Source organism: Cibotium barometz, chromosome 38, assembly GCF_041138505.1.
Source record: "Cibotium barometz isolate CiBa-2024 chromosome 38, ASM4113850v1, whole genome shotgun sequence".
NCBI lineage: Eukaryota > Viridiplantae > Streptophyta > Polypodiopsida > Cyatheales > Cibotiaceae > Cibotium > Cibotium barometz.
Window position 1 is genome coordinate 39,856,316 of NC_141083.1, and position 16,779 is coordinate 39,873,094.

At 41.2% G+C, this 16,779-nt stretch overlaps 1 protein-coding gene across 1 annotated transcript; it reads left to right on the plus strand.

Moving 5' to 3' along the window:
* The first annotated feature begins 4,637 nt into the window (after positions 1 to 4,637).
* On the plus strand, positions 4,638 to 11,577 carry LOC147616702 (ATP synthase subunit delta', mitochondrial-like). The gene is made up of 2 exons (XM_086777779.1): positions 4,638 to 5,069; positions 11,055 to 11,577. Exons 1-2 carry the CDS (start codon positions 4,806 to 4,808, stop codon positions 11,400 to 11,402), a joined length of 612 nt encoding a protein of 203 aa, XP_086633905.1. The 5' UTR covers positions 4,638 to 4,805; the 3' UTR covers positions 11,403 to 11,577.
* The last annotated feature ends 5,202 nt before the right edge of the window (positions 11,578 to 16,779 follow it).

The following is a 16,779-nucleotide window of genomic DNA, read 5'->3' on the forward strand; positions in this document are numbered from 1 at the left end:
CCTCTCATGCCAACTACTAGTGTATATTAGAATGGCTTTAGGGCCATTCTCTACATGTGCATGTATAAAATATCAAGATTGAATAGACATATGGCTATTCTTGCAAGTACAATGTGGTAAGAATGGCCCTAAGGCCATTCTTTCAAGCACATTGTGCAGGTAGAATGGCCCTAGGGCCATTCTATAACACATTATGCTTACAAGAATGGCCCTAACGCCATTCTACCATCAAAATATTGATGTCTTATCCATGCACATGTAGAGATTAGGCCTAAGACCATTCTAAAATTCACCATCAGTTTGACACAAGAGACTAGAGAATGGCCCTAACGCCATTCTACCATCAAAATGTTGATGTCTTATCCATGCACATGTAGAGATTAGCCCTAATACCATTTAAAATTCACCATCAGTTTGACACAAGAGACTAGAGAATGGCCCTAGGGCCATTCTTGGAAGCACAATGTGCTTTAGAATGACCCTAAGGCCACTCTACCATACATCCACAATGTGCTTGAAAGAGAACATCATGGATGGTAGAATAGCCTTAAGGCCAATCTCTTAAGCACATTATGTATGGTAGAATGGCCTTAGGGCCATTCTAAAGCACATTGTTGCAAGAATGGCCCTAGAACCATTCTAATATACACCATAAGTGCCAAATGCTGGTGTATATTAGAATGGCTTTAGGGCCATTCTCTACATGTGCATGTATAAAATATCTAGATTGAATGGACATAGGGCCATTCTCGCAACAAGCACAATGTGGTAAGAATATCCATAGGGCCATTCTAAGCATATCATGGATGGTAGAATGGCCCTAGGGCCATTCTATAGCATATTGTGCTTTTCTTGGCCCTATTTCTAGTCTCTTGTGTGTCAACTGTTGGTGAATTTTAGAATGGTCTTAAGACTAATCTCTACATGTGCATATATAAAACATTGACATTGTGAATGGTAGAATGGCCCCTAAGACCATTCTATAGCACATTGTGCTTACAATAATGGCCCTAATGCCATTTTACCATTCAAATGTTGATGTTTTATATATGCACATACATCTATATTGGCCCTAAGACTATTCTAAAATTCACCAACAGTTGACACAAGAGACTAGAGAACAATCCTAGGGCCATTCTTGGAAGCACAATGTGCTTTAGAATGGCCCTAAGGCCACTCTAACATGCGCAATGTGCTTGAAATAATGGACGTTGGTCCATTCTAAAGAACATCATGGATGGTAGAATGGCCTTAGGGCCAGAAGTCAAAGGTCAAAAAGGTAGCACATGGAAAGTGCAAGGAGACACGTGTAGTGTGAGCATTAATAAGCACATGGTTGGCACTAGGGTGCACACAAAGAATGGATTGGAGCCCTTCCTAAGGCTAAAATATGGGTGTATGGACCTTGGTTATTGCAATGAGGTTATGTGGGTTTGTGCTTAATTACTTGTCATACCATGTTGCTTGGTTTCATCTTAGCATATTGATCAAGGAGAACTATTGTTTGGTTGTATCTTAGCATATTGATCCAAGAGAACTATGGTTTGGTTGGCCTCATGATCTCAGCATATTGATCAAGGGGAACTATGAGCCGCATCTTTGGTGTACATACGTTCCTGATACGAGGGTTATGTCCTTAGGCTTAGATAAGTGCATAGATGTTTTATGTGAAGTGGAGTGGGGTTACAACCATGGGTTAGGAGCCATGCTTCTCATTTCATCTAGAAGAGATGCTCGGTGTTCCCTCCATCCTAGGAGGCCTCATCACTGTCTTCATTCTTTGTTATTACATTGGCTTCTTTGGCTCTCTTTTTATGCCAACAATCCTTTGCTATGTGACCAATTTTGCCATGATGATGACAGGTTATCGTTGTCCTTGATCCTTGTTTAGTCCACGATCTTGGTCCTCTTGAGAAGAGTACTTTCTCCTCACTTGATGTAGCTTGAGCTATCTTCCCTCGAATCCGCTTCTCCTCTTCTATGAGCGCTTCTTCCACTCTTGCAATGGTTAGATCTGGGAGTTTCTTCGAGGTAGCCACTAAGGGTCCATACTCCTCAAGGGTCATGCTTTTTAACAATATGGCTATGGCATCCTCTTCTTCTAATGGTGCCCCAATGCCAGCGAATTGTTGTGTTATGCTCGTCATTTTTTAAAGGTGTGTTGAAAGTCATTCAATATCTTTAATGTCCAAGCTAAAGAATTGTATTTTTGAGCTTATTTTTGAATTCTTTTGTTTTGCTCCAAACAATTTCTCTAGCTCATTCCAAGCACCCTTAGATGCAATGTGATGAATAAATCCATCTCCCAATCCTAATGCGATGATGGCTAATTATTTTTCATTACAGCTTAACCATTTGTTATTTTTATCCCCTTCATTCTTCGGACATTTTTCCCTTCCATTTACAATGCCCCATAGCCCATCCTTCATTAACATAAATTTGATTTTAACTTGCCATGTATGGAAGGACTTCCCCTTAAACTTTTCAAGCACAAACGAAGTAGTCATTTTAGGGCTGAGAAGGTCTTAACACTTGAGTACTACTCAAGGTGAGTGTCTAATCTCAATAAAAGAGGAAATGTAAGTGCTTATGAGTGCTCAACTTTGGTGGATTAATGTGCTTTGATGCATGTGGCATAACGTATATACTTGAGATATGCTTGAAGTAAAAAGTAATGCCTTAGTGTTTAGAAACACTTGCTCTTGAGGCAACCTAAATAATAGATGATAATATGGTAATGCACTTTAGAAGGTGCACCCAATTGGCTCTCTAAGGCCAAGGTAAAAAAACTAATGACAAGACTAAGCTTAAGTTTAAAAACTCAAGATACCTTAAGAATTTCAATGGCAGCTTGATGTGGAGCATAGGGGCGATCAATGGCCATGAGCTCTTAGGAGTAGCTCAAAGAGGACCTTGGGGCACATGTCTAACGACCGTCAATTGACTTAACACATTCTTGGGAAGCATGCATAGACAAAAGTATAGAGAATGGTGCAATTTTTGCAAGTGGTTTCTCTTGCAGCAGTAATGGCATCGTTTGTGGGCTCCAACATCCAGCCTCAGCTTAGGACTTTTGAAGCCCTATTTGTTGCCTTCCTTTAGAATTAATTTGCAAGGAAAATGAGGCCCCATAGCTCTTGCAAGATGAAGATAAGCAGACAGTGGTGCAAAGAGCTTGAGACAACTTTAATGGTGATGAAGGATTAGTGGCTTAATCTTGTGCTAAGGGTGTGCTAGATGTGTGAGAGGATGAAAGTAGAGGCCTAGGATCTTGTGGTGCTATGATACCAAGTTGATAAATCAAGTAAGGTTGAGCTCATGATATGGATCAAAATACATGAGAAACATGATTAAGCATATGATTGAGATAATACCAGATGTGATTAAGCTAATAGCAAGATAATGACAAGATATTAAGAACAAACCCACATAATCTCATTGCAATAATCAAGGTCCATAAACCCATATTTATAGCCTTGGGAAGGGCTCCAATCCATGCTTTGTGTGCACCCTGGTGCCAACCATGTGCTCATTAATGCTCACACTACATGTGCCTCTTTGCATGTGCTACCTTTTTGACCTTTGACTTCACCTTTTACAAATGACCATACAAATCAACCTTTGCCAATGTACCCTTAGTCTATTCCTTTTCTAATGTGCATGCTCCTCCCCTTGCTCTACACCCGTTGCACCCTCACACAATGTGCATGCTCCTCCCCTTGCTCTACAACCGTTGCACCCTCACACAATGCATTTCTCAACAAGTCCAACATTTCCTCTTCCTAAGGTCGCCTTTTGTGATACTAGGGATATAGACTAAACTGCTATTTGTTGCCAAGGCAATGTGTGGTTGTTGGTAAGCATTTTAACACTGGTGGTGGATTTTATCATTGTGTCTACAGATGTCCATGGCATGTGTGTTAGTTTGGCAAATGGCAAAGTGCAGAATCATCTTGCATTCCTCCTTAAGGTGGACGCCCTTGATTGCTACATTTTGTCCTTCATTATTGTAAGGTTGCCTTTGTTTACGATACCAATGGCTACAAATGTTGATAATCATTCCACTGCTATTGGTGGTGCATGCTGCCATTGTATCGATAGAGTTTTGTGGCATGTGTGTTGGTTTGGCAAATGGAAAAGTGTGGAATCATCTTACAATCCTAAGATGTTCTTCATTGTTACATTTTGTGCACGACACAGGCTGACTCTAGAGGTAGAGAATTGTTACATTTTATGCACTAGATAGTTTGACTTCGGAGGTAAAGGGTGTTGCACTTTTGACGATAATCTTAGCTAACATGGCGTTGATTCTTATATACTAGGTATCTTCAAGAAGATGATACCAAGATCACACTGGAGTTAATTATGCTACTAGTGTGTTGAATGTAGATGTGTTTTATATTAGGACATTAACTTAGAAGTTAGCTAGAAAATTATAGAGTTTCATTTCCTTTAACTTAGAAGTTAGCTAGATAACTTGGACTTTAAAAGAGTTGCATAACTAAAATTATATTTGGACTTTAATTTAAAAGTTAACGAGAAAACTTGGAGTTTAAATAGAGTTGCATTTCTAAAATTATATTCGGACTTTAACTTAAAAGTTAACTAGTTTAAAAAGAGTTTGTGTACCTTGATTTTGAGGGCATCTTTTTAGATTTCGTCTGAACCCGCCCTTAGGGTTTGACACCCCCCTAGGCTGCCAAGCCTCCATCTGACAAAGAGAGAGAGAGAGACACAGAAGAGAGAATACCATCTGAGAGAGAGAGAGAGAGAGAGAGGGTTTCCTCATGCTGCATTGTTGATCCATGATGCTGGGCCGTCGAGTTCTTGCGAGGGCTGCCCGCCATCGGGTTCAGATCGCGCGAGGGTTTGCAGACAAGCCTGCGGAAGTGCCGCCGCCCGTGTCTGACGCCTTCAAAGATGCCTTCAAGAAGGTCGCACCCAACCTACAGTTGCCCAAGTTCCCTTCCCAGTTCATGAAGCCGCGACCTGCTGTCCCAGGCACCCTCCCTTCCAAGCTCACCGTCAATTTCGTTCTTCCTTACAAGTCAGAATTGGACGCGAAGGAGGTAAGCCTTCTCTGCGCGCGTATGGAGAGAGAGAGAGAGAGAGAGAGAGAGAGAGAGAGAGATCTTTGTGGCATTACGGTGGTGATAGTTAATGTAGACATACATAAGCAAATACACAATGCTGCTGATGGTGGTTATGATATTTGGTGGTGATGGTGATTATGATACACAAGTACAAGGAATCCATGGAATACTGAACCATGGATAATATTGAAAGACTAAAAAACTTCAAAACAGACTAGCCGGCATCGTAATGATCATGTGGATACACGCGTGCGTGTGTATGTGTGTATGTGTGTGTGTGTGAGAGAGAGAGAGAGAGAGAGAGAGAGAGAGAGAGAGAGAGATATCACAGTGGCGCTTTGGATGATTACGGTGGTGATAGTAATGTAGACATACATAAGCAAATACACAATGGTGGTGCTGGTGATTACGATATTTGGTGTTGACAATTTCATTTTCCTAGACCTTCGTTTGTGGGACTTAACGTTGCTGCCATCTGTTCATATGCAGTGATGCTATCCCTTGCAAACAGGGTGCAATCATGGGCAATAATCAGCAAGCAAGTGTTTGAAACATGCTATCAGGGGAAAAAACGTTTGAAACATGATGCCCTCAATTAACCTTTGGAGAGAGAGGGGAGGATGCTTCAAATGTATGACGTTTTGTACACTTCAGCCTGGAAAAGCCTGTTTCATTGCCACTATGTTACACATGCAACTGTGGTCTTTTCTGGAGGATAGTCTTGTTCTGGTTTCTTTCCTTTGTAAGAGCGTGTGTCTTCTTAAAGAATAACCTTGTTCCGGGTCTTCCTTTGAGAGTGCACCTCTTTTCTAGTACATGTTCAGGATTTATATTTTCATTCACCAATGCCCCTTTAACTACTCCTAGAAGGGGGCGCCTACTTCTGTGGCGCTTGGGCTTTGATTGTGCACCATTTACTTTCCTTTTACTGGAACTTTAATACCTATTAACCATTGCTTTAGGTATTTCCTATTTGAAATCCCTTGAATCTTATTTATATGCAAATCTTTTGCATATAAATCCTTTTAGTGTTTCCTATTAGCCTCATAACATTTCCTCCCCCTTGAAAGAAAAGTTTTCGTCCTCGAAAACAAACTCAGGAAACCTTTTCTTCAGTGTAGTCACTCTTTCCCCCGTCGATCCTTCTTTTGCTCAATCTTTCTACTTTACTAAACATTCTTTAAACATGGTATGTCTAGTTTTCTTTTTTTGATATTCGAGAATCTTTTAAGGCTCATGAGGAAGAATAGGTGGTTCTATAAAATCAACCATAGTCACAAGGGACGGGAGATGGCCATAAGTAGGGAACGAGGACGGGGGAGGGAACAACACTCAAAAAGTACTTTTTTAAAAAGTATTTCTGCTCTACACTTATTCTACTTTGGAAGTACATCAAAATAAGCACAAATTTACACTAAAATGGTAAGCTTTTGAGTCATATTAACAAAATACACCGATCAAAGAGTGAAGGCATTGACGGTTGATTGTATTAATAATTAAGTAGATACAAAATGAGTCATGACTAAGCCTTAAGGAGGTAGAATACATGGAAGGACTCAAATGAGTGAATGATAAAAAGTGCTAAAGCTTAGAGGCTAGAGCCTAGAGCTAAGTAGTAAGACCCATGAATCACGATCCATGAATGATCATCCACGTGAAGTGCTCGCCTCATGGTCATGGATAGCTTGTGCCAAAGGAGCATCAAGCTTATTCTCATTCTCATCCTCACTGGCATGCTGTTGTGGCACCTCATCCTCTTCTTGCTCTTCTTGTTGACTCATCTCCCACTCGGTGAAGAGATCTGCCTTCTTGGTCACGCTCTTGCAAAGCATTCGCAAGTTCGCGCTGACGAAGACAAGGTCATTGGCACGCTCTACCCCAAGTCGGTTCCTCTTCCTAGAGGCAATGTGGTTGTAGGTGCTCCAAAGTTGCTCCAAGTAAGAGGAGCTGACGGCCTGGCTAAGTATGCGGATGGCCAGCTGCTGGAGCTCCGGTCGATCTGAACCAAAGTCCTCCCACCATAGAGCAGCACCAACTTTGGAGCAGTCGATCTGTGCATCATGACAGCGGTCCACAGTTGCATAGAAACGCGTTTCATACAGGTTCGAAACGTACGAAACGTTTCGAAATGTTTCGTCCTATATGAAACGCGTTTTTTTCATCATCCCAAATTTTTTTTTCCGGTACAATGTAGAGACGGATTGCATTGAGAGTTCTCTCCCAGGATTGCAGTTCAGGGCCTTGTGAGAGAAACTGGAGTACATGGGCTCTTTTTCACACGAAAAAGAGAAATAGACTCTCCTCAGCACAATTGGAGAGGCTTGTCTTTTGTCATTGCAATCTCTGATTGCTAGAACAAAAGGGTCATTCCATTGAGCCTCGCCAAGTGAATCCAGATAAGATTGATATCATGAAGTGCAAGGAGATTCCCGACATTCCTCAGGAGGACAGAGACATCTATTCTATGCTCTATGAGGAGATCATGGCTCCGGCTCGCACTACATGATCTTCTTGAGAGGCTAGTACTAGTGGTGCACCTGCACCTCTAGAGGATGAGGCATTTGAGGACTTGGCTACCGGCATTGACCTTGAGAGTGAGGCTGCAAAGGAAGAAGATGCAGATGAGGATGAGCATGAGGATGCAGATAGTAGCTAGCAGCTGCTGCCAGTATCATTTTATTTGGACATGTTATTTAGTTTGAACTTTGGACATGCTGTTTATTTTGATCTTGGATTTTGAGTCATGATTCATCACCCACGTGGTGATCCTTTTGATTTCTGTTTAGTCATCAGTGATCATCCACGTGATTTGTGATATCATCATATCTTACATGTATTTTGTTTTTATTGAAATGAATTCAATGTGGTCTCTTATAAGTTATGTCAACAGTTTTTTCTTTTCCATATTTGAAGTAAAAAATATACATGTTTTTTCTATTTTGTATGAAACCTTTTTGTACCCGTTTCTTACCTTTTATGAAACGTTTCAAAACGTATGAAACCTGTTTCATACCTGCCGTTTCTGAAACGCCTGGCAACTATGTGACAGCCATAGGAGCCATGAAATGACCTGTACATGGAAAGCTGGTCCCTGATGTTACGCCTTATCGATGCATCAGGCACAAGACGGTCCAAGATGATCCTCCATCCAGCGCTCGCCTCCCGGTCGCTCTCCTATTTGTTGCCTTGGAATTCTGGGTCCACCATATAAGCTGCTCCATGCAATGGAGAGTAGTAGGAATTCCACCTTCCTAACCACAAGGCATGGATCTCCTCGTATTTGTCTTCATCAGGCACAAGGTCTTTCAACTTCTCTCTCATGCGATCCATGGCCTCGTAGACCTTGCCTATGCATGGTTGCATAGCGTCTACAATCCTCAATACGTGGACTATGAGCCTCACCATAGCATCTGTTTCACATGCTCCCACCAAGAGGCGTCATCCGCCCGTAACCTACAGTCTTGGCCAGTGTTTGCACGGGACTCTTGCATGTCGATAAACTCGTCGCTAAGGAAAAGCCCCCTCAAAGCACCACTATAATCCTTCAACCGGCCTAACATGAGGAAGTTGTAGGCAAACCGGGTGTTGGAATATTTGAGGAGAGAGAGAGAGAGAGGATCTCTTGTTGAACTCATGCCAAAGTCTTTGGTGGTTGAGGACAAAGGAGACCATGGTGTTGGTCTCCTCAATGAGCGGGTTGATCCATGGCAATGGCCCTATGTCCTTGAGGAGGTTGTTTAGGCAATGAGCCATACAAAAGGACACCGTGACATGTCCATACATACCTTGGAGGATAGCTCCCACAGCTCAATTGGAAGGCTCTCCATCCGCAACAAAGCCCACTACATGCTCGGGGCCAATGATCTCCATGATGGTAGTCCACTCCCCCGCAAGCACATCGGCACTCTTCCCGGTGCCGGATGCATCATGAGATGAGATGTACATCTCTCCGCGGGAATATGTAACCATGCCATGAATATTCCTCTTGCGGGTGTCGCTCCATCCATCCACAATGAGGGAGACTCTGTTCCTCTCCCATCACCCTTTGTGTTGTCGGCTGCTTGCTCTACAATGCGCTTCTCCTTCTCGAGCAATGTAGTGCGCAAGCTCTCGGATGAGGGGGCGTATAGGTTGAGCTATACTCCATACTCCCCAATCTTCTTAACCATGACCTTGAAGTATTCCAACCTATTCAAGAAAGCAATTTACTAATGAGAAGGGGACTAGGATAATGAAAACATGAATGATGAATTGGCAATGATCGATTGCACTTACCTAGCCGCTTGAAAGGCAATGTGGTTGTGGAAGAAGAAGCGGGCCACCGCCATATCCATCTCCTTCAACTTGGGGTTTCAATTCTCCCCAAGTGTAGATTGTCGCCGTGGGCTGCAACACAATGGATCGGCTTTCGGAACCAAGACCATCTCTTCTAAAAATCCTCAACATGAGGAATCATATACATGCGACATGTTACAAACGTTCATTCCAAATTTTAATCATTATGATTTATTTATGAATCATGATTAAATTATGAATATTAAATTGTCCAAATATATTTCAAGTAATACCTATCAGGGCTAATAGTCGTGGACCTTGTGATAGCTCGTTGAAGCCTCTCCATGAACTCGTAAAAGAGTCCCATAGTGACTCTCTCACCATAAGAGAGTTGCAACATAGACACCACTGGCAATAATGCACACTGTAATCCATTAGTCTCTGTCCAGAACTCATTGTCAAAGATAGTGTTCTGGATGCTTATGGCAGCAAGTGTGGTAGACTCGGGCCACTCGTTCCACTCTTGGTCAACTATCATACTCCGTAGTGCAATGTTGCACTTCACTAGCCTACACTTTTTAATATGTAAAAGAATTGATTAAGATCATACTTAACTCTAAGCCCTAAGAAAACCAAGGAATTGATATCCAAATAGACTCACTGACACAAGACAAGAAAGATATAGCAAAATTTGGTTTTTGCTGGCTTTACCAACTCCCATTGGCAGTGGGATCAGAATAAGCCAAGCACAAATGACTTCTGAGTCACAAAGCTTATTATCTCTTTGGCTGTCTACCAAGGAAGCAACCCGAGGCGTGTACTCCAAAAGTGGAGTAGCCCCCCTGAAGTGAGTAGCCCCCCTTCCATAAATAGCTTAGGGCCCTTTTAAGGTTTACTAAAGCCACCCAAGATTTATTAACCTTAGAAACTTAAAAACTTTGGTCCTCAATCATACTTGGGACTGTCCACACATATTTCTTTTGTCCGGAAGTATGCATCTTTAAAAATTTATCTTACATTTATCTTGCTCACCAACCACCATGCTCACACTTATGTTGTTCCACTTTCACAGGGTCATGACAGGGACGCTCCCGTTCGCAGCCATATACAGGAATAATGGAATGATGCGCAGGGAAGTTGTGCTTTGGGGTGGGGTCCTTTCCGGACCTATGGACTTGGGCCATGGCAGGGGCTATTTGGGGCTGTCTGCTGGTCCTGTTGTTGTCCGTGTATTCAGATCTTCCTCTGCTGTCCATATTTGCTCCACTTGTTCCAAGCCTGCTTGTTTCACAGACATGCACTAAACTACCCGTTGCATCCCTAATCTTCACCCTCATTCAGGCATTTATCCCTTCGTAGAATGGATTCTAAAATTGCGAAACTCTAGGGTTTCCCATGGATCCTTTTCTGCTAATGTGAGAAATCCTGCACTGAATGCTTGGTATGCAGGAGCATTTTGTTTTTTTGGGTGAGATTTTACCCCCCCCCCCCCTTTCTCCCCGGGTCCCTTTCTCTCTCCTTGTGCCTTAGAGGGACGCTCCCATTTGCCAGCCATATACACAGGAAAAATGGTGCTTTGGGGTGGGATCCTTTTTGTGTGATGACTGATTCAACATTTGTTTTGAAGGCTGCCTATTTTCCTGTCTTGTTTTAATTATAATTATTAAGCGGTTCTGCATATTACAGGTGGACATGGTGATTGTACCGGCAACCACAGGACAAATGGGTATCCTCCCAGGACATGTTCCTACTATTGCAGAGCTTAAACCTGGAATTATGTCAGTTCATGAAGGAAGCGACGTTAAGCAGTACTTTGTTAGTGGTGGGTTTGCATTCGTTCATGCAAACTCTGTTGCAGATATTACTGCAGTGGATGCATCTCCTCTTGACTGGTTTGATCCTGAGGAAGTTAAGAAGGGGCTTGCAGAGTACACTCAAAAGGTAGGCACTGCAAGCACAGAGTTTGAGAAAGCTGAGGCTCAGATTGGGGTTCAAGTACACAGCTCTTTGTCATCAGCACTTGGTCTAGCATAAAGCTATGTCAATAAGCTTGCGGTCACAATGTGCACTCCAGGTTTAAACTTCTTTGCACACTGATGAGCCATTGCAGTATTTGCAATATGAAATAACAGTTTATTGGGTCATTGTTGCAAAAATGCTTTGGAGTCTTCGACTGTACGTTGCTTTAATAAAAGGCTCTTTTTTTCTCTCCCAAGAAATTTATGAAAGGATTGCAAACAAGAGAGGAAAATAACTGGTTGGGCAGTAAATTTCGAAGTGCAATAAATGTCCGGCTCTTGCAAGTCTAGCAAGAGATCTCCATGTGCATCTCACAAGATAGCTCTCTTCAGTTGGTACATTTAAAAGTGTTAAAGAAAGCTCCAGGATGCAATTCAGAAAATGACGTTTGTTTGTAGAAGTGTTAAAGAAAGCTCCAGGATGCAATTCAGTAAATGATGTTTGTTTGTAGGTTTGTCTGGTTAAGAAGCTAACTTTATCTGAACAAGTTAAGGTGGTGTAATCTCAATCTTGAAACTCAAAGAGCTTACTCAATGCACGAATTTTTTGCTTTCCTTACTGTAAAAACCATGAAAAGGCAAGGATGAGAATGAAGCATAATTTCATGTGAGTATTGTCTGCATTATTTTATATTTTTTTGGGAAAGTTTAACATGGTTTTTTTTTAATGTGACTACTTTGCTTGCTTAAATTGTGTATGGTATTTCTTGTTGAAGGTGCTAAGGTCTAGGATGTTTGTTTGATTGATGGAGCAATGCTTGCATGAAGTTTTTGAGCTTGCTTGGAAAAGGTAGATATAGTGTAGTGATTGCCTTTAGTCAAAAAGTTTTGGCTGGTCTTGGCTCCAACCAAAATCAGAAATGAGGAAATTATCTACGTAGGTCCACTGTGAGCCCTCATCAAATGAAGTTTTTGGGCTTGCTTGGCAAAGATAGACAGTGTGTAGTGATCAAGAAGTTTGAGCTCCAATCAAAATTGGATATGAGAAAATTATCTACAAAGGTCCACTTGTGTGAATCCTTATTGTTTGAACATTGGTGTTCCTCTTTCTCCCTTTCCCTCTTTCATTCTTTCACACACACACACACACACACACACACACACTTGTATATAAAAGAAACAAAGTTCATCATTTTTTAAACACTTTATTTTGTCTTTGCTTTCCCTTCGCTCTCTCCCCCACAAATACATTCAAGGCTAGAGCATACCTTGCCTTTGCTGAAACATGTGTCGTTGGATGCATTGCGGTAGAGCCACAAAATACAACTCGTGTGGGTGCGTGAGCTCCATCAAGAGAGGGAGAAGCCTACACTATCTTATTCTTGCAAGCAACCATCAAGCTATGCAAGAATCCAGCAAATCACAAGTAAGCAATAGACTTGAGAAGAGGGAGATCTCACATGTATTCTATAGCAAGGGAATGAATGTGTATTGCTTAATGTCAAAATACAAATGTCTAGTGTTCACACTTGGCCAAACAAAACTTAAAACAGGTCTAGGGTCACTATTGGTACCTTCATGTAAATATATCCACGAAGTTTGTGACTTCCCTATTTGGTATTAAGCATTGGGTAAGGCCGCTTCATAAAGTCTAACGTCATCTTATAAAAGATAGGCTTTTGTTACATGCGGGTAAGATATCAAAACTCCTTTCGGTAGGATGGGCAGGTAAAACCATGTTAACCAATAGAGCATTTAACGTCTGTCTTTGCTCTTTAATGTAGAATATTTGTGGCGACATCTATTGGCATCTGTTAATCCCAAAATGGGTAAAACATTTTTTCGTTGTTGATATCGCGTCCTCATAATTGAGTAGAATACTTTGTTATGGGAAGAATTGAGAAGTTGTGTGGTTGATGTTCAAGATACCAAGTGAATGCTTGTTTTTGTTGAAGGAATGGAAAAGGCTTATTAGTGAATGCAACAGTTAGTGAATGGTACCTAAAAGGGGTAAAAGGGTCTTAGCAATAGTTTTGTGAGCTTTTTCCTTTATTTTTGTTTAATGTTGTTTTTGGCAATTACAAGTAGGTTACAATATTTACTGTTAAGGTCACATGATTCTAAGGCTTGTTAGCAATGGAGGAGAAGAGATGGGGGGTTTGGAGGAATGTAGACATTTATGAGAACGAGATTATGAATCTTAGTTCCTCATTTGATACATTAAAGTAACTTGTAAGATGTCAGCTTCTTGGTTTATGTTTTCCCTGTTGTGAGACTATTATCAAATGAGCTCGAGGAGGACTTGTTCTTGCATTCTTCATCCTATGTGTTTTTTTGAATGTTTAAGCGTATTAAATTTCTCTTACAAGTAAATGTACAAAATAAGCTACATAATGATGAGTCAAGAGGACTCTTGATGTAGCTATTGTGTTGACGTTGAGACCATTGGAGAGACATGAAAGAATTATATTGACTTGTGAGGACTATGATGAGCTTCTTCACATCTTTGAAGAGGAATTTGGGGCTTTATGTGGAGAGAGTATTGAGGAGATTTTGTTTTGCTGGGGAGGTTTGGGTTGTCAAACAAGTATGGCGTAATGGTACTAGAGGATACTTTATTGGGTTTACACCGTCACAAAGGATAAGCTTGACGGATTGCAAAGCAAGCTTGGGATGCACTTTACGAGGTGCATAACGAGGCATGAGTAACTTACTTACGCATGGAGTTAGAGTCCGAGCATATAAATGAGGGAGACTTAATGGACGAGTTTCTCACAAGGACTAAAGATCTTAGAGAGCAGCTTGCATGTATTAATGAGGCCTATCCAAACAATTCATTAATTTCCATGATTCTCACAGTTTTACTGGTTTATGCTGCGGTGTTGCGTCCACACTCTAGCTCATGGTGAAGGGTAACCCCAATGCGCTAAAAAAGGTTGGACAAGGAGAAGAAGAAAGAGTCAGGGCATGGCTCTGGGTTGATGCATCAGCACCACCAAGTGCTGAAAAGAAGAATGAACTATGCATGGGATGATTGGGCATTCATTACGCACTGCAGTTTATAGCCCTTCTATCCATGATGTATATATGCCATTAACACATCATCATTGTCTGGTATTTTGATAGTGGTGTTAGCAAGCACATTAATTCTCAGCATGATTTGTTTTCCCTCTTTGAGTTCACTCCTCAAGGAGGCATAGCCACATCTGCAAACAACTTCTCATATCCAGTGAAAGGAGTTAGTAAGGTTGTTCTCACAACTGTAAATGGGGATAATCACTCTCTCAAAAGTCTTGTTTATTCTAGGCATTAAAAACAACTTACTACTAGTCTCTACCATTGCTAGGGAGGCCTAGTGGTCAGATTTGTTGATGTGATAGGTGTACAGTTAATGACTGGAGTGATGGACACATCACTGTGGTATTAGATATTCTAAGCCAAGGGCTTTATAGGGTGGAGAGGTATGAGAGATTGGCACATCATGCGTATTCGTTAACTACCACATGTGCTATGTGTGATGCAAAGCTATGGTATGTCCACTTTGGTCACTTGAATTTTGAGAATTTTTTGTGCCTTAAAAGGCAACAGATGGTGTCAAAGTTGCTAAAGCTTGAGGAACATTTTGGACAAGATGCAATGGGCATTATTTCCACCGAAAGATGAATTAGGAAAGGTTGTCTAGAAGTTATAGCTTATACATAGTGATGTATGTGGTCCTATGAGGACACCATTGATTGGGGGATATGTATACTTTGTGACTTTTATTGATGACTACTCTAGGCACACTTGAGTGTATCTATTAAAAGCATAGTTAGAGGTTTTTACATGCTTTAGATACTTTGTTTCTATGGTTGAAAATGTGACTGCATGTAAAGTTGGCACCCTTTAGATAGATCAAGGGGGGGGGGGGAGTTATGTCAAAGGAGTTTCATGCATATATGGTTGAAAGAGGCATAAAACATCAATGTATAGTGCCTTTATGCAGGTTAAGAAAAGCTTTGTATAGCCTTAAATAGGCTATCGGAGCATGGTATGTAAAGGTAAATATTTGGTTGCAAATGGTTTTTGCAAAATAGTCCAATTGAGAGTACCCTCTATGTAAAGAGAAGTAAAGATTGTTTATATGTTGATGACATGTTACTCTCATAGGCCCTAATGAGGAGAAGATTTCAACCTTTAACGCTGAATTACATGTGACATTTGAGATGACAGATTTGGGGTCATTGCATTATTATATGGGCATACACTTCATGTAATGTGATGATGTGCAGTCAAAGTACATACAAAGATTGCTTACACAGTTTGGTCTTGAAGATTGTAAGCATGTTGCTACACTAGTAGATATGGTACTAGGCTCAATCTCCAGGATTCAAGTGAACCATTTGATGCATCACTTTATCTCAACAGGCTATTGGGTGCCTTATCTATCTATATAATATGAGGCCAGACATCTAGTTTAGAGTCTCCATATTGAGATAGTTTATGCATAGTCCCAAAAGTAAGCATTGGTAGGATACTATGTGAGTATTCCGATACTTATAGGGCACTCAATCTCTTGGGCCACTATGCTAAGGGAGGTGATTTAGCTACATGATTTCAATGATTTCGATTAGGCTAGAGATGTTATGACATGTGAGTAATAATGGCTTTTGCTTTCATCTTGGTGATTCATGTATATCATGAGTCAGCACAAGAAGCAGCCAACATGCTACTTTGAGATGTGAAAAGCTGAGTGCAGGATCGCTTTTAAATTAGCTGTAGAGACACCTTTTGGCAGATCTTGGTGTTTGTCCGCCACCCCCATCTTCACTGAAAGTAGGGTGTTTTATGAGGAACCCAATGTTTCATGCTCACATAAAGCACATTGAGGTGTAGAGGCTCATTGTAGGAGAGATCAGACCGGCTTATATCTCTACACGACCATGTGCTAGGTATGTTCACGAAGGCTCTTCGATGAAAGAAGTTCAAACCTTTTTTCCATTTGGGGAGTGATTAGCCATATGATCCTTGTACATGTTAACATTATCACTACAGGGAGATTTGTAACCATTTATATGGTAGTGATGTGGACATAGGCTAATAATGGGCTGGGGGACATTTTCCCTCCTTAGAAGGTTTTTTTCTTTGAGCATGTGTACACACTCTTATGAGTGAGTGTGTAAGTAACCTTATCATGTCACTTCACTTCACTTACACACTCACTCTTATGAGTGAGTGTGTAAGTGACCTTATCATGTCACTTCACTTGTCCACTCATTTTCATCAATTTACTTTGAGTGTTATCTGTTGGAATTAGGGTTGCAGGAAAGCGCTTACAGAAGAAGAAGCAAGAATGCACACAACACAAAGTGTATTAGATTGTGTCAATGTACAAAAGATAAGTTAGCCCTAGAATGATGGGCGTATATACAAGCCGGGGGAAAAAACCTCCTAAAGAGGGAAAAAGTACCCCG

Bases quoted from the DNA above. Each gene is read 5' to 3' on its own strand.
- LOC147616702 (XM_086777779.1), top strand. From the start codon at position 4,806: ATGATGCTGGGCCGTCGAGTTCTTGCGAGGGCTGCCCGCCATCGGGTT. The intron at 5,070-11,054 runs GTAAGCCTTCTC...TGCATATTACAG, and splicing joins CAGAATTGGACGCGAAGGAG to GTGGACATGGTGATTGTACC.